The sequence below is a fragment of the Zosterops lateralis genome (assembly GCF_965231275.1).
Source record: "Zosterops lateralis genome assembly, chromosome: 1".
NCBI lineage: Eukaryota > Metazoa > Chordata > Aves > Passeriformes > Zosteropidae > Zosterops > Zosterops lateralis.
The window spans coordinates 41,453,891-41,480,174 of NC_139762.1; the positions used below are offsets into that span (position 1 = coordinate 41,453,891).

The 26,284-nt window shown below is 40.4% G+C and overlaps 1 protein-coding gene across 5 annotated transcripts in view; it reads left to right on the forward strand.

The window, feature by feature from the left end:
* Window positions 1–26,284, forward strand: part of LOC310916695 (uncharacterized protein) — a 260,046-nt gene that overhangs the window by 23,971 nt on the left and 209,791 nt on the right. For 2 of the 5 annotated variants that reach the window (XR_014591333.1, XM_083874424.1), the window contains 2 exons: window positions 18,341–18,378; window positions 20,663–21,123. The exons of 2 other annotated variants lie outside the window; for them this stretch is intronic. Coding sequence is in view for 1 of the 3 variants with exons in the window: in XM_083874424.1 (XP_083730550.1) it covers window positions 18,341–18,378; window positions 20,663–20,672 (48 nt within the window). In the remaining 2 variants the exon portion in view is untranslated. Of the gene's footprint in view, window positions 1–9,853; window positions 9,953–18,340; window positions 18,379–20,662; window positions 21,124–26,284 lie in introns of those variants that run through there. One more of the 5 variants, XR_014591332.1, reaches the window with a different exon arrangement.

Below are 26,284 nucleotides of genomic sequence, written 5' to 3' on the forward strand. Positions count from 1 at the left end.
AAATTCCAGGGCTTCCTAAGCATGCAGAGCAAAATGAGTTATGTTCACCTGTTGGGAAGGGAAATTCAGCGGTTATGGTAGACTTTGCAGTTCAAGTCATGAAACAGGATCCCAGTGATGAGTATGGCTTAGGACTGATGAATGATTTATGAATTACTTGCTTTGTAGCTTCTGGAAGAATCTTCTTTTTTCAAGAGTTTTCTTATGCTCTGCCCACCACCTTTCTGTAAACGGAAATTTGCAAGTATGACAAAATACCTTGATTATTAGAACTGAAGGTTTAGGGGAAGTAAAAAAAAACCCCTAAATACTGCAAAAGTAGGAATTTAATCATGAGAGTTAGGAGGAATGTGCCTAAGGCTTTTCTTTCCCTGCCCCCCACCCCCTACATCTGCATATCTCTGAAGGGTGTGTACAGTGGAAAACTTACTGCTCACTCCTATATGCCTCGTGTTCTTGTTGTCTTCCCAGCCTGCTCTAGGTCTAGCTGATGATAGCAATAGTGCTTTCTACTGGATAAATACCACTGTCCAAATCTTGTTCATAGTATGTTGGGCAGTAATTAAGTTCAGAATGAAAAGCAGGGGAAGCACAAGTTGTAGATTGGGAGGTATCAGGGATTTGAACACAGCAGTGGCTGGTCACAGCTGTCTATTGCTGTCATGCTAGTAAAGCCGAAACTTTTAGTTTGCAGACTCCCAGGCTCTTGTTGATAGCTTTTTGCAGGTGGTCATTGCCTTCTCTCTACCACAGAAGGTAACTAAACCTATAACTAAAGGTCATAAAGTTATCAGGGAGCCTGCATCTAATCTGGAAAAGCTGTAGGAATCTGAAAGAGGGGGAAGGATATGTGGTGTATGTCTGGGTGGTTGAATAAATTGGCCCAGAAAATTGCAAAGTAATTAAAAGGATCTGGGATCTAGTCCATGGTCAGTGCAATTGTCCTGGAGATGCATCTGTACACAGAAATGTGTGTGAGAAAGTCCTAGCAACTGTAAACAAAATCCAAATAATTCCCTCTGTTATTTTGTTTGAGACAAGGGGTTCCTTGTACCTGCATGTGAGCTACGTGGCAGGTTTCCCTCTCCCTGACTGGGAACTGCAATAGGTAATCACACAGCTTCTGGTTGTTCTGCTGCAATCACCAAGGTTTAGATTGCAGCTCAGCATTATCCTCGCAAGGCTTAATGTTGAAAGACAGGTATTTCCAACCGCTGCAGCACAAGCACCAGCATTCCTGTTTGAAATGGATTATGTTTGTGTGTGTAAGAATTTTATTTATGGCTGTTGTCTGAAGTGTTGCATCTTCTGCTCTGTCTTCACAAACGTGGCATTTTTGTTTGTTTCAGGGCTGAGGGATATATTTGTAAGGATGAGAATGGCTTCGTTTGGCTTTGGTGTTATGGAAGTTTTTGTAAAGCACAGCTAACGTTTGAATTTAGAGTGTAGTAGCCCTGTGCCAAATGGGTGATTCTGAGCCCTCCGAGTGACTGTGTAGTCACTTGGCACTGAGTAAAAAAGCCCAGGTAAGAATTAATGTAGACTATCTTTAACTTGCTCCTTTCCCAACTAGAAAAATCCTAGGCAAATTTACTCTTTAGCCATCAGGCAAACAGAGACTCTCTTTCCTCAGATTCCTTCTTATATTACAAACTCTTTGTAAATATTTCCTTTGGCTTTAAATGCAACATTTAATAGTCATAGTATTTTTTTTTAATGTAAATGGATGTTTTCTTGTAGCTTAAATGGAACCAGTCATGATGCTGGCTTGTTGCTTGCTTTGTATAGGGAATTTTGTTTGAGACATTTTCCTCATTGTGGTTTCTTTCTTTCTTTAGTATTGGAATTTATTTTATTTTGAAGCCAGTGAGCATGGAGCAGAATATGTTCTCTTGAAACCCTGCTGGACTTGATGAGCAGTTTTTCTAGTTAATCCTCAAAGCTCTAGTGCCACTTTTCCCTGTGCCCTCATGATTTCAGTCCCAGTTTGGCCCACTGCATAACAAAAACAAGCTCGAAGGATGTTGTAAATTATATTGGCATGTGTGCTCCCTTGAGAGATAATGTGCTGCTTCATCCAAGTCCCAGGGTACCCTGACACCCATCTGCCAGGGAACTCCTCATCTGCCTAATGTGGGATTAGATGCCGTATGAAGCACTTGCTTTTTTCCCCCTTTTAAATACATTTTCTGAATACTAAATATCCCTTTCTACACCCACATAGCTTACCTCTTTCATGTTGTTTTATAATAAGTATCCATTATTAGCATAATAACTGCTCAAAGTGACATCTTACATTGTATTGTCAAAGATCCATGTATTAATATTTCCATAGTTCTGATGCTGTGATACACTCTAGTACTGTAATTTTACCAGAGATTATTATTTTTATGTCAAAGATCTGCCTATTTCATTTACATACCATACAGTGACACCAAAGCTACTGATAGTGGGCTGTTGTGAAGGTTCTGTAAAGCAATGTGTCAAAAAAAGTATGTAAAAGCATAACAAACCTCAGAGTGCTTTGATTGCTTCTTGAATTGCTTGAAAAATGAGAATGAGGAAATTCATTCATGCAACATTCCCCTGTTGTGTATGGATTTGTTTATTTTAAAATTGTTTAGGCCTGTCTTATATCCTTTCTTCTAAGCAATGTGAGTTGGCAAAGGCCAGCACGCCACTCTTAACTCTATTTTATTACTTATCCAAAAGCCTTTGTGCAAAGATTAACTGTGTTTGCTCTCTATTTGCTATTATTGCCCCCCCCCCCCCCCCCCCCCCCCCCCACTGTTCAGTAAGTACCCCAAGCAGTGTTTGATAAGATGACAGAAAGGTTGTCTGGTCTCATTGTTGCTCCTCTCAGAATCTCTTGTATCCTCTGGCGAAATGTTATCTTGTACTTTGTTACAGTAATAGTCCTCAGTGATTCAAAACAGGTATTCTTTTGTCTCCTGCCCTAACAATGCACGTACGGGAGAGCGTTTGTTCTCTTTCAGCAGCTCTGCTGCGGCTGACAAAAGCCACACTGGATCACAAGAGCAGCTGTCTTTACACCCAGTATCAATAGATCGCCCTCCTCCTCCTGCATGATGATAAGCGGAGAGGGGGGCGGCGAATGGGCAAAATCATTCTGACTCTTTCCTTGCTCTGTAGGCTACAGACCTCCTTTTCTCTCTCTGCTGCAAGGCATGTTTCACTGAGTGGTTAGAGACGATAACAGTGTGGTACTCAAGCATCTGTGTGCTGTTGTGAGGTGTCCTTCTTGAGCTGCCCCAGTTCTCAGGAAGGCTCTATAAAATAATGTAAAAAATGCTCTACTTGAGGTGAGGATTTCTTTTGACAATAGTGTGCTTGTAAGGTGGGTAGAACTGCTAAATTCATACTCTCTACACATGAAATTTTGAATCTAAGAGAAGTTTCTTCATCAAGCTACTCCTTTTTTTTTTACCATTGAGAGCATCTTGAAAATGATCTGAATATGTTTCAATGTATAATGAAAGCTGTATCAGTGGATAATGTTGTTTTAGCCCTCTGCCTCTTTTGGGGTATCAGGAAAGGGGGTTTGGAAGGGAAGTTTCTTCTGTAGGTGGGTGGGGTTTTTGTTGTTGTTGATTTTTTCTTTTTTTTCCTGGGAAACTTGGAAAAAAGCATCTTACAGATATCATTTGTGTGTAACCAATGATTTCATCCCAAAGTGACCCCACTTCATCTTGAGGTTTTCTAAGAAAATCCAGAATATGGGAAGGAAAGAGAAGAAAGAAGGAAACAGTGCTTGTTGAAACACCACCACTGGATATCCCAGAGACTTGGTCTGGGTTATATTTGGCCTTGACCCAGATCTTGACATCATGCAAAACCATCTCACACCTTACTTTGGGAATGCTCACTAAAAAGCTGTAGGCTCTCCTGGGATGTCCTGTTATCCTGAAGCTCTTCTGTCATGAAAACAATAATGCTAATAGTCACAAAGCCAGAAAGACAGTGAGAGTGACTTGGAAGCGTTCTCATTTTGGCTCCCATGATTGTTCTGTATAAAGTGATGCAAGCTCAGTTAGAAATGCTGAAGAAAGATCTGCCTCAGAATAGCTTTCAAATTAATGATTGCGCCTGTCTCCTCAGAAATGAAAACGCTGGGTTAATGTTACTTCACTACCTAGGAGTTTAAAATAAGGGCTCTGTTTGTTGTAAGTACTAACACCCCATAAACATGTGATTGCCACTGTAGAAATAACTTGTGAAGAGTGTATTTCAAGGTCTTTTAATATTTGAGTGGGTATTGGTTGTTTCATTTTGCCATAGTTATTTGCCAAATACTACTTGAATTTCTCATGAGCAACATTAAGATCACAGTGAGTACAAAAGGCAGTAAAACCAGTGTCCCCATTCTCTAAGCAGACTTTGACCCAGTCCTGATTGCAGTCTTTGCAAAAAGAGAAAAAAAGTTAGAAATGGTATTTTGGTGCACTGCAGCACCTACACAAGCATTTGTCTTTCCATTCTCTGATCCACCACGGATGGCAGGTTCTTATTTTAAGGAGTACACAATTCGAAGAAATGAAACTCTAAATAAAAGAGAGGAACCAGTACATTCTGTAGTTATTGGAATGTATTTAGAGCTTGCTTAGTTAAATTATTTACAGCTTTAGATATTTGGGTGTGATTTCCACCTGTATGGTGTTATTCATTTCAAAGAGTCAATGAAAAGTACAATATTTTCTGTACTTATTTCCATTTGATTAATGAGACTTCTTGTGATATTTAGCTGTGCAACAATACACTGCAAGATAGGAAGAGACTGTGTTTGTGAAGATCTGGAGGGACCTCCCAGACAGTCAGTTTCTCTAATATGCCTGTTGGTCCTTTCATTTCTCTGATGAGAACATAATGTGCATTTATGATGAAAATTACAACTTCTGTACATCTTCAGCAACTCCAGCAAACTGCCCTGTTGAGAGTGGCTTGTTCCACAGAATTAAAATGTAAATGAGATCATTTATTTCTAATAGAATAGGTGTTGTGCACCATAATTCTCACAGTACCTGGCTGAACTCATTCTTATACAGACACAACTCGTAAAGGATTTCTGCAGAAAGTTTGCTGGAACCTTATGGAGGAGAACCATGAGTGGGAGTGTTCTTGTCAGGACTTACTTGTTGTTGAATACTGACTCACCAATTAATTTCAAAGACAAACAAACAAACAAACACTTTCATATTTTGTTTCCCTGTTCAATAATAAATTCAAAAGGGTAGGCTGGACCAGTGGTAGGTAGGCTTGGACTGTGATATTGATGCTGGGTGTGTTTATTAAGATGACATTAGGATGTCAATTTATGCTTTGCCTTTAACATTCTAAAGTGGTTGGAAACAGTGGGTTACTCTGTTCTGTTGATCTAAATCTGAGTGGCTTCGGGGAAACTGCTTCCCTCTTTCTCATCTGTGTGGGTAACCAATTTATTTGTTTGGGATTCTGGACTTGGAATTGATTTTGTTTATGTGCTTTAAGCTCCTGTGAGGCAGTGACAAACATTTCTGATGTCTCAGTAACTCTGCAGATCTGATTATCTGAAGTAATTGCATTATGTGACCTCTCACTTTCCAAATCTTGAATGTTGTTTTAAGAGTCTCTAAGAGCAGCTCTGAAATGAGGCTGAATTTCCCCCAAAGTGAAGCCCTGTAAAAATTTGAGGAAGGGGAAAAATCCTAGTTTTCTTTTCCACTAAATATTTCTACATTCTTCTTCATCATACTAGCTAAAATGAGAAGGAGGTAAAAAGGCAAACTCTTTCCGACTATCTTTGTGAAACAGTGTATTTGGTGTGCTGCTTAAGACTGTACCAGAAAAAGCTAAAAAGCTGTGGAGATCAGATAGTCCCTGGCTTCCTGAAAAATATAGTTTAATGAAAATTTTGCTTTAATAATAAATAAGGCTCTTCTCCTTGAGTCACAGACTAATCAAGTGGCATTTCCACTAGTACTGCTCCTTTGGGCTTCTAATGAGTAGGAGCTTCAGTTAATGTGAAAGGGTGTGCTGCATCCTCAGATACTCGACTGCTGTGAGTGGGTTGTCTGGCTTTTGGCAGTGTTAATCACCTGTGCTTGAAGGCCATTTGTGCATGGATTAATGAAGCAAGAGCCAGGGCAGATTGGATCATGAAAATACTTAGATCTAATTATCTATTTATTAATTCATGCTTTTATTGACTATTACAAGACTTGATTACACCTATGGATAGCTAAGATCAGAAGCTAAACTTGATGGGGGACTGCATCTGGGGCTGTGGGAACAGAATGGAGGAATGGAGCTAAGTTTTCTTCATGAGATTGTTGCTTAGAAAAAATGAGTAATGTTGAAAGCTACCTCTGGTGAGTTACTGCTGCCTTCCCTGCTCCTGCCCCCTTGGAAACATCAGAGTTGTCACAGCCAGCTGGCTCTTGGATGTGACTCTGGAACTACAGTGTTGAAGAGATTTTTGCTAATATTTAACACCCTATTTTTTCAATGGCTTATTATAGCTAATATTTAATATTTTAATAAAACAAATTTTATTTTAAGAAAAAATGCTATGACAGGCTGTAAAACCTTTTCAATTGTTCTTTCAGAATTTTTCCTATATCTTTGGTTGCTAATGATGCTTATGCAAAACTTGAATGGAAAATAACCCCAGCTAAGTTAATTCACTGTCTTATCCACTGTAATTTAGATATGTAGGGGATGTTTTTTGCCTCCTTCCCTCCCCCCTCCAATCCCCTCCAGTTACTCACAATCTGCTCAGAGTGATTGTGTCTGTGCCCTGCTAGAATTTAGGCTGAAGGAAGCCTGAGCAGGATGGCAGCAACTCTTCTGCAAATGCTTGCTCACACCTGAACATGCTCTTTGCTCTTTGGGAAGGACTAAGATAAAATGGGAAAGCACTGGCCTCTGTCTAGTAAGTTCCCGTGCTGTTCCCTGTGAAGCTGAGAGGACTAAGCCCAATGCAGTCTAATGCTGTTTGCTTGGGAACATGGCTGTAATGGTTTTCCACAGTTTCAGATCCTGGCTCATGGCAGTAGACAGCCCTTTTCCATCCAGAACACAAGCCCCTTTTTCTTCCTGTCTACTCCTACATAGCCAGCACAGCTACTGTATGTGCCCCACCTTGCAGGTGTTTTCAATTTTGCACAATCCTTTTGCTTGACCTGCTCTATATTCTGAACCTTTTCCCTCCTCTGGAAAACACTAGTTATATTGAATTTGGAGTAAACTCCTTGTCTCAACACTGTCTGTATCTCAGGCTGAAGTCCCGAGCTTGCTGCTTTTAAAATAGAGCTTCTAACATGGCTTGCTTAAGGTGAAGATGATTTTCTAGCTTGTTGTTTACATTTTTTCCCCTTTTTTTTTGCTAGTTTTTGCTTGTTTGTTTGTTTTCTCAGTTCCTCGAGGTGTTAGTGATCTTGAGTAACTTGTAGCTGCATAAAACATGCTGCATTACAATATGGATAATTTCTGGCACTTAACTTCATCGGCTGGCTAATAGATGTGAAAGGAATGGAAATCTTTGGAGTGGTCTGTGTAATCTCAGCAGACAGCAGCACAGAATCACTTCCAGCAGTCCTTTGCCAGAGCAGTGCTGTGTGTTTTAGAGGCAGGGTATGTGCAGCCCTACAAGGTGGGGGTGAATCTTGGTGGTGGCTGCTCAGTGTGCCTTTAGCAGAAAGAAGGAGAGAATGGAAAGGCCTGGGACTGGAAGAGATATTCCTACCATGAGGGTCACAGCTAACAGTTATAGACAAGGAGCCCGATCTTTGTTGACCTGGACTTTTGTAATGCTCCGTGAGAGCTGTGTGAGCCTGTTTTATGCCCATGTTGCTGTAAAATAGCAGGATAAAAGGCACACACCAGAAATTCTCTGTCTTTCCACTGGCAGCATTCTGTCTGTTTTATGGAGGTACATGACTGCAAAGCAGTGGAAAACTTGACTTTACTATACATCATTATAAATGTCTCCTGTCTCTGCTCAGGTCATAGAAGGGGGGAGAAGGAGAGGGCTTTAAATTTGGACATTTTGGTCCCTCAGAAAGCCTAAAAGATCAATATTTTTTTACTGTTTATATTAAGCCTACTTCTCACACTTGTTAGTTATTTTAAAAAGCTTTCTGATTTTCAGTACCAATCAGTAGAGAACTTGCAGGTTTTTTTAATAATTGTTTTACAGTAGTTCGTTCCTATGTGGGAACTGAAAGTTATGTTTCAAGATGATTTCTGTCTGAACTTCTGCCTAGCATAAATATGGGTTCATTTGTTAAAATAGTGTTCACTATATTGAAGAATTCAATTTGTTCTCCTTTGCATATCTCTTAATTAATATTTAGCCAAAATTTTCATATTTTGTTACTTGCTACGTGGAGATGTCAGGCAGTGAGTTTCCCGAAGGCAATAATAACTGGATTAATGTGTTTAAGACCTGATGTCTTGGTGGCTTCTATGTAGTGGTTAGATGGTATTGAATTTTATACCAGAGACTTTCTTTTTTGCTGGTTCTGAAGTCCTATTTCAAAGGTGGGAATCAGCAAATAATATCTTCTACTCCTGTGTTCAGTGGAATTTTGCATGCTGAAGGCACTCCCTTAGATGTTGCTGGGGTTGAGCTGTGGTTGCTAGGCCCTTCTGAGAAGCAGGCTGCTTTTCCTTCCTTACTTAAGGAAAAAAAAAAACAAACATGGTAGAAGGAGAAGTGTGTATTACGATGATTTCAGGAAAAAATATATAATATTTCAAATAACCTCACTGCTGTTTATATTCCTCAAGTCCTAGGCTAGCAGTGGGATGCAGACACTCCCTGGATCTCCTCCTGCAGAGGGTTAGGTGCTGGCTGGCTGAACCCCTCTGCCCTGGCTTTCCAGTAATGCTCCTGGACATCAGTTTCATGCTCCATGTGCATCAGAAACAGTCCAAGGGAAACGGTTTGTCCTTGTGGCAGAAAGAATTCTTGAGAGGCTCTTCACCGCCTAGGCCCTCACACTTATGTTTTGACAGTATCTCTTCTCACACTGTCATGTTCTCAAAGCCTTTCTCGCCTGAAGACTCTTATGTAAGGAGCATGGAACTGAAATAAATGCTGGGGCCCTAACAGGTCCTGACTTGATCATTACAGAAACACATTGTCTTGCTTGTCTGAGAATTGCCTTTTTTGCTTCCCTGGCTAAATACATGATGTGTCTTCCTCCAATGGGAATACAAGGTAGAGTATGTCCACACCTTTTGTAAGCATACTATCTGGCAGTGCTGGCTGCCAGCAAAAAAAGGCCTTTGGCATATCATATTTGATGGTGAAGTGTCCTGGATACAGAGAGGCAGGAAGAGGAATTATTTTGCAAAGGTATGAGCTACTCTGATCCTCTTGGGCCTAGGTGGCTTCCCACCACACTTTCCTTGGGGATATGGTGAAATGCCATAGTCTAGCCCACATACTTCTGCTTGGAAATCTGAACCTCCAGGCATGAATAACTTACTGGAATTAATCTTTAACTGTTGTCATCCAGTATTCAAATATTAATGTGGCTGATCAGAGTGAGGCAGTACAACCATGGTGGTCCTGCAAAACAGTGCATCATACAAGTGACATTTCCTAATATGAGTCAATGTTTGTTCTTCTGTAAAAGGTATTCTAACATTTTTCTTCAAACTACCAGGCTAAATGGCTTGGGCTGGCCCAACCCCTGCACAGAAAACAGCACATCTGGGCTGAACAGCAAATATTAAGCAGCATTTGAAGGAGGAAAGAGTAGTAATGGAAATTCAAGAAGATCCCCTGGAGGTGATGAAACTTTTGAGATGCTGCAAGTTTAGCAAGAACTGTCTTTTCCTTTGCCAGCCATGAAACCAATGTAGCACTGGGAAAGAAGCAGCACCAGGATCTGAATGAAGTGATCCTTCCAGGGAACAAATGACCAGGTAGTTCTCAGAGTGACAGGTGAGACAGGCCCTATGCCAGATTTATTGTGTGCTTTGAACTGGTAAGTTTTGTGTAAGTTCATGTACTATGGCACAGATCAAGATTTTTTTCAGCCCTTTTACTGAAAGGCAAGTGTCACCATGAGTTTAATAAACTTGGACTGTTTTCTTTTTTGGGTTGCCACAGAAGAGGCTTCTGCTGTAGGAGGTTATGTCTTCTCTTCCAAATCACCTCCTGGGTTGCATAAGGAGTTGGGGCAAATACTCTTCTCTCATGGGGCTCTGTTTTTCCCATCTGTAGTGATGCTTGCAGATTTTATTAGCAAAGTTTCTCTGAGTAACTAACAAAAACTGTCATGCAAAACTCGAAATCACCATGTTTGAAATAAATTCATGAAAAAATCCCGGAACAATACTGTCTGTGCTTGTTCACGAGAAGGAATGCTGTCCTAAGTCAACAAGGCTGCTCAGATCAGATTTTACTGTAGTGCAAAAGTTATCCTCTTGTATGATACTGGGATTAAAACACTCTTTGAAGGGAAGGAGGTTGTATTCTTCAATATGGTCATAACTATTTCTCAAGCATGGAAAAATATCCCTTTTCTCATCTCCTCCACAGCATAAGGTCTTTATGCAATGACAAGGTGCACATTTCAAAAAACAGTTTCCTAACTCTCATTGAGCTTCAAGAGATAGAGGTATGTAGATAGCTGAGGCACCATAGGAGTGGATTCAGCTGTAGATAACAGAATCAAGCTTATTAAAATAAAACTACATGAACAGACCATGGAATATGAGAGGCACAGGGGAAGGAGTTGCTGTCTGCCAACTCACGTTTTGCAAACACCAGATTAATGTTAGGGTGTGAAATGTGCCCCTCTGTGAGTTGTTGGACAGACCAAAGATCTTCCTGTCCACCACATCAAGCAGGGCCACAAGTGGAATAACTGGTGGCCACCAAGCATCTTTCCCACAGGCTGGCATGAAGCAGCACCAATCCCCTTTCTGATTCATTTCATAGATATTTGACAGAAATATTAACTTTTGGCTCAGCCACGAAAATTACCCTGATCAAGGATCTTCCTCTGGTCTGTCTCTGCTTGGACTTTGGTATTTTCGCCTGTGTTGGTTTGTTCCCACTGATTCACAGTCCTGGACTCCATTCCAAAGGTTCTTCAGCCAATTGGTACCCCTTGGACATAGTCTCAGCATTTCTTCTGAATCCAGGATCATCAGAGCTGAGACTCACACCCACATTGCCACACCTCTTTGTTGTGTTTTTTAGCCTGATTTCAGTGTCAGATTTGTGAATGAGCTCAGTTTCTATGACTTTCACATCCAATTTCTCATCTATTGTAACTTCAGCCTCTCCAGGTCAGTCATTAAGGCTTTAGGGAGAGAAATTTCTCTACCTACATACTTTTTCACCCTCTCTCACCACCATTTCTCTCTAAATGGTGCAAGCCTGACACTTTTTCCCCCCTACTATGTTTGATTCTGAAAACTTTCTCTTCCATGTTCACTGAAGCAAATATGTTCTTGGCTGGGGAGACACTGGTGGAGGAAGAGGATATCCATGCTTTTGTACAGAACAGCATTCAGCACACTGAAACTGCAGTTTCAGGGAAAGTCCTGCTCAGCCCCAGCCTGGAGCAAACCTGCTGGCTTGGGAGCCTTGAGGGAATGGCTGAAACTGCCTAAGCAGCTTATCAGCTAAAGCAGCTAAAAATTGAATAAATCTTTATTGACTGTTTTTTAACTGGTGTTTTTCTTTTCCATTCCGTTAGAGGACTTACACCTTGTTCAAATTCAGGCAGGTTTTTGTTTAGACACATGCCTGACACAAACAGTATATTTTTGATGTGTCATACTTATTGTCAGACCCAAAGCAGGGACATAGTGGCGAGTCTTTACTGGAAAAGAGCTTTCCTCATCCACACATTTCCCTGTAACCTCTTTTTTAAAACTGCCTACAATATTATGTCTGGAGACATTTTCCTCCCTCCCAAATCAGGCTGCAGCCCATATTTAATGCATTTCAACCCCAGTTTCCTACTCAAGGGGGTCAAACTTTTGCAGATTTATTGGTGATTGAAAATGAAATCTTAGGTGGGGAAGTCCCAAGTAACCTTGGTAACAAGCAGAGCTGTGCCCCACAGCACTCCGAGCTGACACCCCCCCCACCTTCCTCCTGTGCCTTTTCTTGCTGCTTTATTTAGCTCAAGGTTTCTTATGATTGAGCTGGTTCCTGTTCTCAGCTGAAGCCAGTGACAAACTTCTTGCTGGCTTTGGGGCTGGAGTGTTCATTGCTTGATAAAATGGGAACACACTCAAGGGATCAGTCCGAGGGTCACAGAGCCCAGCTGGCTGAGGCCACCGCAGGATATTGTGCTTCTGAAAAACACAGAGCAGAGTCTTGTGTGCTGCCCTGTTTTGTTTTAACTTCATAAGCATCAGTTCATTTTAAATAGTCTGCTTTTTTGCCTTTTTTCTTTTTTTTTTTTTTTTTTAACTTTGAAAAGAGTGCTATTGCTGGAGGTGTTGTAAGCAGGAAGAAGATAAGTTGTTTGATGCTGCACATGACACAAAGCTTGGGGTAATGAAGGAATGGGTATGTTTCAGGTCAGCATGAGTTCAGGCAGTGAGGTCTAAATAGCTGCTGGAATGGCACAATTTATCATTGTGTGAGAGAGGAGATTTTGGTTGCTAGACCCATTTATCTATGATCTATGTGCCTTCTGAAATCACAGGGCTTTATTTACCATAAGAGAAGTTTAGATATAGACTTAAATATATTTTTTAACATAGTGAGACTTTGGTAGCATCCAGATACTATGATAACATTATCTTAATGTGTGAAGATGTGGAAACACTGTAAACCAAGGTAAAGTATCTGAGACTAAAGTGATGCTTTAATGCGTAAATCTTTTCTGTGGCAATTTCCTTGTGGTGTTGAAGTGGGATAAAACCATATGGCATTCTTTCTATGAGGCAAGACTTTTTTGAAGCTAATGTGGGTTACCCTGCATTTGCCATAAGCCAGAAAAAAAACCATACATGGAACTGGTTAATGTGAATCAACAGATGTGCAACAACTATTTGTCAGTCTAAGCCCTTACTAAAGTCACATGCCGTGTCACTGGCTACTGGCCATGGGATGATATGAAGATTTTTGATGAATACAGAAAATACCACATTTTCTATACATTCAATGAATTATAGTCTTTGTACATTCAAAGACTATATAATTCATTGAATGTACAGAAATATGGTGAGTAGGGGTACTTCAAGATACAGACTAGGTGAGCTTTTTGGCATATTGAATTTTTGATATAAGTCTACCTCTGCAAAGAAAAGGGGGAAAGTATATTTCTAGAGCTAGACTCGCCTTCTTTTTTGATGATAGTTTGTGCCATGTGAAGTCATCATAAGGTAAAATTAAAGCACTTTCAATATCACATTGATTAGCAGAGGAATGAATGATAGAGGTGGTGGAGGCTGTTATTGATTAACATAGCAGAGTAAAGGATGGTTTAAACATACAGACTAGTTAACAGAAGAAAATATACTTGTATAAACAGCGATGAAAGAGGTGTGGTGCAGGGCAGAAGATAGAAGTTGGAGTTGCATGGCTGCAGAGACAGCTGCTGATGAAGAAAAGCTGGAGAAGAATGCCATTGACTTTCTGGAATGGTTCTCAGGTTTAATCTTGTTTTTAAAATGTGCCTTCAAAATAAGCTTTTAGCAATGCCACAGAATTATTTTATTGCTGTCATTTGTATGGACTATTTAGCTGCAGCTTTCTGTATGTGCTAGAACTGAACTGAGACCAGGGCTGGCACATGGGAGATTCTTGCAGCATTCAGAAGGAGAGGAGACTAAAGGATTGAGTGACTACTAGGGCTGAGAAGAAGGAAAATGTATCAGTACCTTTGGGAAGTGTTTCAGATGGGGGGAAAAATTTTGCCATATGTGTCAGTATCTGCCCAGCATGAGGCTGGAAGAGGAGAGAGGATATGCTGATATATAACTGCAGGTGTTTCTTTGAGAAATTTCTGGGAAGTTTAGGGAGTATGCCAGGTTTATTTAGAAAAAAAGACATGAGTAATGTGGGAGGAGCCCTGCAGCACAAAAAATTTTTCCAGAAGTCCATAATTTTGATAGCTGAGCACCTGTCCCAAAATCCTATGAGGAGCAATATTTCATATTGGATAAGGAAGTGTGTCAAAGATTTTTTGGGGGAGAAAAGATATTCTTACACTACTGTAAAGGTAAATCAGTAAAAATACACGACATAGCAGAATTTCTAAGTTAAATCAATAACTCTACACACTAAAGTAGTGCTTTGTAAGCTAAAACTGCTCCACACATCATACTAATCCATTGAGAGTGTTGAGAGTTTAGGAGATTGGTTATACCATCTGCAATATCAGTAAAATACAGTATTAGGTTACATATGCCTGCTAGGGCAGACGTCAGTAAATAAGTATGCGATATTAAAAATGTGATACTTCTAAGTCATTCTTTGATAGCAAAATGTGTGTATCGGCATGTAGCATTTACCTTTCTGTGTATGTGAGACGAGTGAAAATCAGTCCTCTGGTAGAGTTAACAGGCTGCTTTAAGCATTTACTGGTGTGTGGATGAACCTGAAGATTAGTGCTGTAATAGGAACAGGAGTTGGAGGGCTGACATTAGTTTTCAGAGGTCTCTGGGGTGCCTTACCTGCAGCTAGAGAGGCTGCATTTGCCATTAATTTTTAAATGGTGAATGAGCTGGGCTAAATCCACTTCTTGCTCCCTGCTGCACTGGGTCTTAAGGAAGCAACATGTGCTGCAGGAGGTGCATCCTGGCCAGGATGGCAGGGGCTGACTGCTCTGTTCCCACAGCGTTTATGCCCTTGAAAAAGGTAGACTGGAGTTTCACTGGTTACCTTGGGGAAATCTAGAGGGTTTGGGTAATTAATAAGTGCATCCTTTAATTGCAGTGTTGACCAGTCTCTGGAGTAGTCTCCTCTGAGGAGAAAGTACCAGCTGCTTCTATGCTTTAGGGCTACACTGGGCAGAACTCTGCTGGAGAAGGCAGAATCAGAGTAATACCAGTATCCATTTCCTTCAAGTTTTATTTTTTTCAAATCTTCATTGCTTAGGAGTAATTATGTACTGCTTATGGTGCAGGAAAGAGCCATGCAGGGCCTGAGCAGACACCTTTCCATCCACAGCACTGTTCTGTGAGGACCACCATCCACTTCAGATCTGGTGTGTGCCAGGGGCCTGTACCTAAAGAAGCTACGTGTTGTAACATAGCATTCACCCGGTGTGTTGTCCTAGCAGTCCTGGAGTTGTGCTTAGCTGAGGTTGGATTGCTGTCCAAAAGTTACACTTCTTTTTGTTTCGTGCTTCACTCTACCCGTTGTGCTTTGCTTGCTGATTCAGGGCAGCCAGCTTTATCCAAATCATTGGAATTGAAATTCTCACACTGTGTTTTTGTTCTTAAAGTGTATGCATGCAGTAAGAATTTCCTCTTTTATTATTCTCAATGGTACTCACCAGCTCAAGTCCCTGAAGGGTTATTGGCATTATATTTGAGCCAATTATTTTTATTTAGAAAATTATACTTATTCATCTAGTGTAATATTAAGTTACCAGGCTTGATGTTTTTCTCATCCTCTAGCCTATATTTGCTGAGCTAGAACTGGGAACATATGCATCACATTCCTTTTTATTTGGTGGGCCTCAGAGTCTAAATTGGGACTTCTGAACTGCTCTTGAACACTGGGAAACCATATGTGGCATTGTGTTGTTTGAATGACATTCAAAACCAAGGGTTTGTGTGAGCATGGAACGTGCATCATTGTTCAACCTATGCATGTGTACAAGAAGGCTGAGAATGGGAGAGAAGAGCTACAGCTTTTTCAAAATACAAAAAAAAACAGGGGAAAAAAAAGTCTTTCCAGATGGACTATACAGAAAAAAAAAAATCTCCAGAGCTGGTGTTTCCTACTACATACCTTGGTTTAATGGTCCTGGAAGCAACGAGGCACTTGCAGCCCATAACTGGGTCTGGAACTGGCTCTCCTGTTAACAGTTCTCTGTGAATCAAGAAAGCACAGTGAGAAAAACTCTCTTTGAGGCGAGTGACACATTCCCCACAGATGGGGTAACTCCTGTGGCTGGGGAGGAGTTGTTCCAGGGTCTAGGTGATGTATGCTGTCATTTCAAGAAGAAGCTAAAAGCTTGGTGTAAAGGATAAGAGCTGCTTTAAAAAAGGGTTGGACAGAAGATTTTTGAGTTTCAGGATGTTTGTGCTTCTGTTATAATCACATAAATTTTCTAAGTTTTGTTTGTTTTGTTCATCTGACATTTTGTTCATCTGATGTTTTGACATCTTGAAAAACTTGCAATGAAATCAAGCTGCCATGGGGTAAGGGGCAAAGTCCTTAATTATTAATAATTTCAGTTGAGGAAATAAAAGTGAGAGGAAACTGGCCAGCTTTTAGAGAAGGGATGAAAAGACCAGTAAAGTCATGCTATTGAGTCTGGTGTTGTTCAGCATAGTCCTGAAAGAGGTGGAGAATGAGAAAGAAAAAAGACTCCTGATGATACCAGATCAGACAGGAGAGCTAAGGTGAGGATGTGGGTGAGGATGTGCTATGGGACTGCAAAACAACCTCACCATAGAGAGTGACTGTAGGATGACCTGCTAGTTGAAGTTCAATCTTGATGAACATAGAATAGTGCAGAGGAAGATAAACAATTCTAAATTGAAATACACAGTGATGGAATCTAAATTATCATTTGGGAAGAAACCTTGATGCGTAATTATTGTATAAAAATGTCTGCTGAATGTGCAGTAGGAATGAGAAAAAGAAAAAAAAAACCTGAACACTGGGTCTGATTGGCAAAGAAATTGTGAACAAAAAGAAAGTTTATGCTACAGCATTAATGCATGACACACTTCAGTATTGCATCCTTACTCCATCATTTTAGAAAGGATGCAGAAGATGAGATAATAGAGGAAATATTGATGAAAATGTGGAGTGACTCCCACATGGAAAATAACACTTGGGCATCTATCTGAGCAGGAAGAATCAAAGGTCTGTGAACTCTCAAGTGGCATGGAGAAAGCAAATAGAAAATGCCCATTCACTCTCACATGCCATGGGAGCCAAGCAGCCTCAAGAGAATGGTTAGGTGACAGTTTTAAAGTTAGCAAAAAAGACTGCCTGTAGCTGTGAAATTGCCCTGGGATATTATAGATGCCAAGAGTTCCCATGCTGACAGGGGTGTTTGGACATACCCCTTAAAGAAAACTCCCCCAAAGGCTATTATACACAAAAATGCAGTTCTGGTTCAGGGAACCACCTCACCAGAGATTGCTGGGAGCTGGGGAGTCCCAGAGGTTGGCACAGTGGGACTGGGGAATGGGCTGAGGCTCTTTGCACTTGCCTGAGGAGGAAAAAGTGAAAGTCATGAGTGTGAGAGGATGCTTGACTTCCTCAGTCTCTGAGCCTATTCCATCTATCTCTCCCATGTAATTACACCCATCCTGTGCCAGGGTATTGTTTAAATACATGACAAACAAGCTCCTGCCCTTAAAAAGCAATTTGAGCTTTTGTGGAATGATTTCAGTGGGTGTTCTTACAGAAGAGAAAGGCAGAAGGATTTTAAAAAAGAGAAGTCTGAGGTGGACAAAACCAGGTTCTGGGTGAAGTCCTAATTTGCAAAGTATTTTAATAATTTTGAAGGGTCTTTTTGTCTTAATAGCTGTATACAGAGTACATTAGTGTGTCACCCACGTGTGAATAACAGTGATGTTGATGTCTGGCAATAATCTCCAAACCGTGAACATCTTTCTATCCAGGCACTTGCTGTAGCTTTTCAGAGTGACTGAAATGCAGCTGACCTGAATAAAACCCTTGTACTGAAACACCTGATTTTCTTTTCTTTGAGGGTATTGTAATGTGTGCAGTGTATGTGCTAAATACGTTGCTTTCTAGTTGGCTCTCCATGTAATGTTGGATTGCAACAGACTGCTCTCTGTCACACCTGATGACTAAACCTGTCTCACCCACGCCATGGGAAAGTACTGGTGCATTGAGCCTTCTTAGAATCAAGCTTTAGGTTGTCCTCAGATTTCAAATCTCCTGTGCAGTTTTTTTAATATGGCCTCTAACTCAAGAGATACAAGCACAAATGGATTCCAGGCAACAGTTAATCAGATAAGTATTTATTTATTTAACTCAACCTATAGAATTATGCTGGCAATAGCTTTTTTTTTAATTTTTTTTTTTGTTTTTGTTTTTTTTTTTTTTTTTTTTTTGTTTTTTTTTTTTTTGTTTTTGTTTTTGAGTTAGACTTTCATTGAGCAGAAGACTTTCATTTAAACACTTTTCTCTCTTTTTCAGGCATCCACACTGAAGCATTCTGGATTTCATTGGGCATGGTAAGATACTCCCACTTAATTACAGAAAAAAGAATCAGTAAAGAGCTGTCTGCTTTGTTTATCTCCTGATATGTTTGAAGTGGAGATATGACTGAGGAAACTAAATGCATTTGATTCATATTGTGCATTTTAAAACAGGGTGGAGGCACAAGTAAAGCAAACATACATTTCAACTGTGTGGTACAGCATTTACTACCACAATACTAAGAAGTTGGTTGGAATTGGCTGTAAGCTGGGCATGAGGGTTCATCAGAAATTGCATAATGTCTACAGAATGTCTGTCTGTAAGATAGAGGGAGATTTTTTTAGACAATCAAAATGAACTCCTTTGAAATGGCCTTAGGTGAGCCTGCAGTTGCATACTTGATGCTGTAAATGTTGTCTGGGAGATCCATGGTTACCAGAGTATGGGCAGGAAGCAATGCTAAGCCAGGTGACTGGGGAGGATGCACTGTGCTGTGAGGGGAAAATCTTGTTAACTAAATATTGCTTAAATATGAAGTACTTCAAACTAATTGAGAGGAAGGCTTTCAGTCTTCCTGGCATAGCTGTGTCAGGGAGGAATTTATGATAGTTTTGTCACCATTGCTAGGCTAGCAAAACCCCTGGAATGTATGAAGTTAAACCAGGGGAAAAAAGGGATTTTTTTTCTTGGACAACTCAATTGTTCATGGAAATGTTAAACTATATCTGCAAATGGCCTTTTTGTAAGTATAAATTGTCTATGCTTGTATAACTATACCAACACACCATTACAAGAGTCTACAAGGACTTGTTGAAAAGAAATCATCCGTACAAAGCTAAAGACAACAAATAATCCTTAGTATAACTTGATTAATTCATACAACTGGACATGCTATATACAAGGGAAATCCAGTGACACCCCAAGCTTTTTTGGATTGATTTTTGTTTGGGTTTGGGGTTCTTTTAGCCATTCCTCTCGACATGCAGTCATTTTTTCCTAAAGTTCAAACCAAGGAAAATTCAAGGCAGCATCATGCAGATGTTTTTTACCTCCTTGGGCATTTATTGTCTCTGAGGGACTGGTGGGGCTTGAGCCAGCGAGTCCCAGAAAACGTCGCTTGCGGACCGTGAGAAGTGCAGCTTTCTTGGGCAGTGCTGAGGGAGTTTCTCTTTGAAGACTCCCTCCCACATATGTATACTGGGCTTGAAGCCAAGCCTCTCTTCTATAAAGAAACCTTGCTAAAATTTCTCATTTCATGCCCCTTTATGGAGAGAGAGGGAGTGTGAGGGGGAGAGAGAAGGAGATACGTGCCAAGAGCATTGAGAGAGCAGAGCAGAGTAGAGTCTTCATTTTGTGTGTTTGGGGACAGTGGGGCAGCAAGGAAAGAGAAGGTTTTATATTAATTAGTACCATATTTGCCATCCTTTCCTCCCACCTCAAAAGTGATAAGTTGTCCTCCTTCTCCTCTCCAAACCACATCTGTGTTTTTTCTAGACAACGTTTTTTGTTTGAGTCCTTTGAACTAGCAGAGACACTTGAAATAAATGCGCTTATAAATGTGCCTCCTGCCAGCCTCTGTCTAGTCTGCATATGGACACTTAAAAGAGTTGAAGAGTATGTCTTATGTATCTTAGAAAAATGCTAAGTTCACAGTGGTGGCACCTGAAATGACTTTATTCTTGCCTCCCTCTTAGAGCACAGTGGAATTGCTAGTGTATTATTTGATAAACAATCACCAATTAGTTGTTCCAATCCTTACTAATTCAGCAACTGCTCTCCAGGGCCTCCAGGCAGCTTGTATGCCAGTTCATGTGCTCGCCCCAGGTAGCTCTGAACTGAAGGAGTTTCCTTAATTGCTTTTGCTGTTATGTCTGTTTTAAAGGTTTTACTGCTCCTGTAGATGAGCTGGGTGGTGTATTACAAATGTGTATTTGCTGTCTTACCTTTCCCCAGCGTGCTGTTAACAACACAAGTGACATAAACCATAGTGCTGCGTGGTGGGTAAAAACACCCACTTTGTTGTGTTGCTGGAGGATGGTCTTGCTGGTTGGAGGCTGACAGGTGTTATGCTGCTTCCCCTCCTCCACCTTTTATAGGTTTGGGCACTGCTGGGTGTCTCCATGGACAGCCCCTGCTGTACACCTGGATCACAGATAAATCAGATATCAGTCATCTGCTGATCACAGAATGGCACAGGACCAGGAGATGAATTAGTCACCTTTGATCTTAAAGATTCTTGCAAATTCTAACGAGCTACAAGCTGTGGATGGGAGAAAGGTCTCTCTGTTAACACTTGTTTCTTATTCTTTTGTCTTACAGGTGCCTGTGACTGATTACAAAATCTGCTGCTGAAGCAACTTCTAGAGGTGGTGGAAGACCTACTGTTGTGGATCCTTTGCCCATATAAATGTTATTGTGTGTGTCTGTTTGACCATGGTAGGATATTTAATGTATCATAGAAACAAGTTTTGTATCTCCAGTTTCAGTGTTCCTCTCATCATAGATCCTTCCTTTTGAACATATTTTCCCTTGTTTGAGCCTTAAAAAAACAAACAACAACAACAACAACAAAAAAACCCAAACCTTGAAAAATTGTAACACTCTATGAAAAATATACACTGTTGTCATCTTTTGGGGAAAAGGGGAGCTTTCCTGTGTCTACTGTTCTTGTAAGTGAAATGTGGTGTACAGCATGCTAAGTAACTGCTCAGTCAAATGCCAGTGTGAATTCAGAAATCCTCAGTAGAGGAAAGAAATAAATGTTTTTATTTTCTCTAAAAGCTTCCCTGTAAAATTCTTCTAAAGATTTTCTTCATGAGACAAGACAAAAGAAACATTTGAGTGCCCTTTCACTTCTCAGCCTGATGGCAGGCTTGTTGGGATTTTTGGCCAACTGCTCTGAAGCTATTGTAAGCCTGCACAGAGATGAACCAGGGATATGCCTCATCTGTGATGAGCAGGAGGCTTGAGTACTAGATGTTTATGTTTTAAGTGACACTCCTTTATCAGTACCTTGAAAGAAACTGCAGGTGACTGATGTGAAATGCTGCTCACAATATCTGGGGAGAAAGTTGCGCAAAGCTGTTCCTCTAAAGTTGTTCAGCTAGACCCCTTCCCTTCCCTTCCCTTCCCTTCCCTTCCCTTCCCTTCCCTTCCCTTCCCTTCCCTTCCCTTCCCTTCCCTTCCCTTCCCTTCCCTTCCCTTCATGACAGGGAAGGCCCTGTCATTTTTTTTTTTCACATTACACTGTCTATGCTTCAGCATTTTTATTCTGATTTGTACAATTTTTTTAAGTCATAATTCTTAAACATACTTGCTTTTTTTCCAATTCTCCAAAATGGGTTCTTTGGCCTCCACTTACATAATCCCCCAAACCTGTGGTAAAGATTGTAGAGAAAAGCTGATACCACAGCATAGTATTTGCAGCATAGTGCATCTGTAACCAAACTAAATAGCAAGGCATTATTCTCAAGGAGGTGAAGTTATATTTGCTGCTGCTAAGCCCTTAGCTGTTCAGTTTTAACACTGGATGCCTGGGTTTCTTTTTCTGGAGTGACTGTTTACTCTTTTATATTTTTATAGAGTGAAAGGGTGGTGGGGAGAATGAGGGTGTTATGTGCAGTGAAGTTATAAATAACATTGGCTCTCAGGTTATTTGCATTATATCTACTTGTCTGAATGCGTAAAGTTAAACAAAAATGTCTTATAAAAAAAAAAAAAAAAAAAGGGCAGAACAATGTCATGGATAAGAGGTCTAAAGGCAATGCTACAGAATGTGGCTATTGGGGAGTATTTCCTATGTAGCTAATAAGCCAGACAGAAAATTGCTTACTCCTCCCACAACCTCAAACAGATCAAACAGAATATTAAAGCCTTAAAGATGCTGATGTAAGGAAGAGGGAGGGTTACTCAGCACCCACTGCACTAAACTGACGGGCAAATGGGGAGCATGCTGGGAGCAGAGCTATATTCCCAACCCAGGGACAGTGATCCTGGGGTGGATGTCATGATGAAATGCAGCTGTCACCTGCAGGGGTTTTTGTTGTTGTCTTTTTGCCCGGTGTGCTGTTGACTTGGGGGCAGATAGACAAGAAGTACCTACTTTTGGGCTGCATTTCAGCTACTGCGGTGGCATTTGATTCAATAATGAGACATTGATAATGTTACAGACTCCTGAACAAACAAGTGTGGGACAGGGATCCAAGGGAGAGTGGCTGCAGTTTCTTCACTGACCTGTGGATGCTTACATGGGACAAAGATGCCAAGGTTTAGTCTTGCAGTGCTGAAACTGGAAAGGAGGCAGGCTCTAATTTCAGGCAAGGCAGGACTGAGCCCTGAGGAAAGACAGTGAGGGCTGTCTGAAAGATTTCAGAATATGTCTATGCCTTTGAGTTTTTCAGTGCTGGAATTTAATTTCTGAAGTGTAATAACACCAGTGCATCCTTGTAATTTTATTGCATTTTTTATTACGGATATCATCTACAATAACCCTGCTGTCATATTGGCTTCTGCTATGGTTTCAGCAGTCTCTGTCTCTCCATCTAAGATGATGAAAGTGAGGTTGGACCACATCAGACACACTAGGTTTTCTTTCTTCCTTTGTTTTCTTTCTCCAAAATGCTGGTTGAGTCACTGGAATTCTTCTGGCTTTTTCTTTCTTAGCATTCATCCTCAAAGGTACACAGCATCTAGCTGACCTTATCTTGGACCAGAAGGATTTAAAAAAACATCCTTGATAGAGCTGCTTACTTGATGCAGCAGAGATCATGGAAGACACTGTGTCCTACTCATTTTTCCTGTCCTTCTTGGAGTGCTTATTTGTGTCCCATATCAAAGTCTTGAATTCCTGCATGGTAGATGAGCCTTTGGAGCTCTGAATTCAAATTCTGGAGGACCTCGAGGCAAGAAGAACCCTTGACATGCTTCTAGAATAGCAGGGCATGTTCTGGCTTCTAGAAGTCATACAGAAACACTGCTGAATCTGCAAAGGAGAGCAGTGCAATACTGAAGATAGCAGAATGCTGTGAGCAGAAACTGAGTGGCCTAGGGCTGGGATTCAAGCACAAACTGCTGAGTGCTCCAGTGGCAAACTTCTGCTAGACCTATTGGTCCCATGTACCAGAGGACTTTGATTTGAGGCAGGGTTTCACAGTGATTTGAAGCTTGTGTCTCCTATAAATTCTACTGGAAACAGAGCTTCAGCTGTGAATCAGTTACAGGCATAATTAGTTAATTCAGTGATATATTTAAGTAACACTTTACAGCTGGACTTGGCAACCAACTTGAAATCCTCATTTGAAAACAATAGTGAAGTACCAGAGAGGCATGATGTTGTCCACTAGTTTGGTGGGTTTGGTGGTTTTTTTTTGTTTGGTTTGGGTGGTTTTTTTTTTTTTTTTTTTTTTTTTTTTTTTTTTTTTTTTTTTTTTTTTTTTCCCATAAGAGCCAATGTTTCAGTGATCTTCTAGCATGGAGAATGTATTAGAAAAGTAATGAGTAATTGGAAACAAAATGCTGAGAGTGACAGAGCTTTGGAGGAAAAAAAAAAACCTACAGAAACTCCAGCGTTGTGGAGTAACAGACAAAATACTATTATCAGACTGAAAGCTGGGGAGGACAAGCAAAGCAGAGGGTTAGGCTAATCTGTTGAGGCAGAAAGAGACCAAAGTTGGGCTTTGGACATCTGCAAATTAACAGGGATTTCTGTTGTTTACCTATCTATTGAGAGAGAGCTGGAACCACCATATTGCAAAATCTGTGTGGAAATACTTACATGGTCTCTTCAGGAGGAGCAAGAAGCATTAATTCTAAAGTTTTCCACCAAAGGGGCAGAACAGTGGATGAAGATCAGTGGTGAATAAAGAACGATTGAGTGTGAACAGTCAGTCCTGACAGATCCAGAAGAGTTGAGTATGAGAGATCAGCAGGGACGAGTTATCAAATTACAACAGCCAAAACCCAACTGTGATATTAGGTTGCACATCATTCAAGATTGCTAAGAAGTTGAGTAACTGAGAAGATATTGTACAGCCTTTTGTGTAAAGCTGTGCCTGAGGTCTCAACTGGAACACAGTACACAAGTTTGCCCTCCCAAGCTCAAAAAGGATGTGACTGAAACAAGAGGATTGGGAAAAGGGTGACGAGAACATTCAAGAGCCTTAGAAAGCTCCTGCCAGAAAAAAGACCAAAAATATAGCTTTAGGAGACAGAGAAAAGGATAAATGGTACAAGCATGGAGGATACTGCTTATGTTGGATGTGAGAGGTCAGGAACTTAGTCTCTTCTCATCCCATAGCATAAGCCCACAGGGAGACAGGATGAAACCCCACAGTTGTTCAAAAAGATAATAATTATGACTGATTTGGGAGGTGATATTAATAGTTCAGTCTTAATGTCATGACCTCAACTTTAGGATTTTAAGAGGTGAAAAGGATAGGTGACAGCTGTAGTCCTATAAGAACCCAACTCCCAACAAATGTGCCTCATCAGAGGGTTTGGTATTTAGTTTCTTTATGCTCCAGGTTTGAAACTGTTATTTGAATATATTTAACTCTTTATACAAGTTAAATTTTTTCTGAAGGCATGATGCAGCTCTTAAATAATGTGTCTATTGATGATGAACTTGCTGATGAGCATATAATATGTGGCTTTAGATATTTTTGCACTTCTTGGAGCACAGAAATTAGTCTAAACATCCATGTGCCCTTTGTATTGATTTGAAGCATATGGAGACATTGAACAGCTGATCTCCAAAACGATCTGTTATATGAAGCCATTCCTTTGTTTAGCTTGCCTTGAACAACTCTCAAGAAATTAGGTATTTTTAAAAAATAGGAAAAACAAATATTCTGAAGCCTCTGAGTCTTCCCTCTGACAGAAAGATTTTTCTTTTTTTTTTTTTTTTTTCTTAAAGAAAATAAATTGGTTAGATTTTTTTTTTAATAAATATTTTTAAGGACTCTCTCAGGCTTATAAAGAGAGAAGTGTTTATTTTAGAATGGTATATTTTTCCAGATAGAGATCAAGTACTAAATTATTAATTTTCCCCCTTTCTCCATTTTATTACAGCTTTCATTTCTAGGTGGCTGCAATGATTAATGGGATGTGCTGGGTTAATGCCTTGTGTTTGGGTACACAAATGATAGAAGCAGCTTCCTGCAAAGCTTTTAGTGTTGGTGCAAGATTGGAAGATATTTTGAAGGCAGTGGGTTGGCCATGGCGGTTCCACTTCCCTCAATTTAGCCATAAATCAATTGTGAGTGATTCTCCCACAGTAATTTTTCATACAGTTTGAACCTGGGTAATGAACATCCCTGTCCTGGAGTGAAACTGTAATTTTTCTAGATCTTGTTGAAGACATGATCAAGATTTATGAAGGGTGACAATGTAAACCCATTACGTTTGCCTCTCTCTCATTTGCCTCTCCAACTCATCATCTCTTCCTTCCTTCCTTCCTGCCTTCCCGCCTTCCCTCTCTCCCTCCTTCTCTTCTTCCCCTCCTCCCTTCCTTCCTTCCCTGCTTCTGCCAACCCAAGGAGCTTTAAAAATGTCCATTAGAGCACAGCTGTTGCATAGCAGTGGCTCTTACTGAATGAAGAGTCATTTATCTGTGACAGATAGAGGAAACAGCAATAACCTAGATGGATATGAGATGGTTCAGATCAAGTAACAGGAGGATGTGAGCAACTTCCTCAGTTCTGAACTCTTTTTTTCCCTCTGAATCTATTGCATTCTCTTTTAATGTTGCTTGATATAAAAGTACAGTTTGCTTAAAAAGGAACCTTGCAGAAATTGCACTCTCTCTTCTTAACTTTCTGTTTCAAATGCTCAAAAAATGTTTGAAAGCAAAAAAGATGCTTTTTTTTGTTTCTTTGTTTTCCTGGCAGTCCCCAAATCTTCTCTGAACTCTGAAGCTCAAGGTATAGTAATATCTTCTTTCTC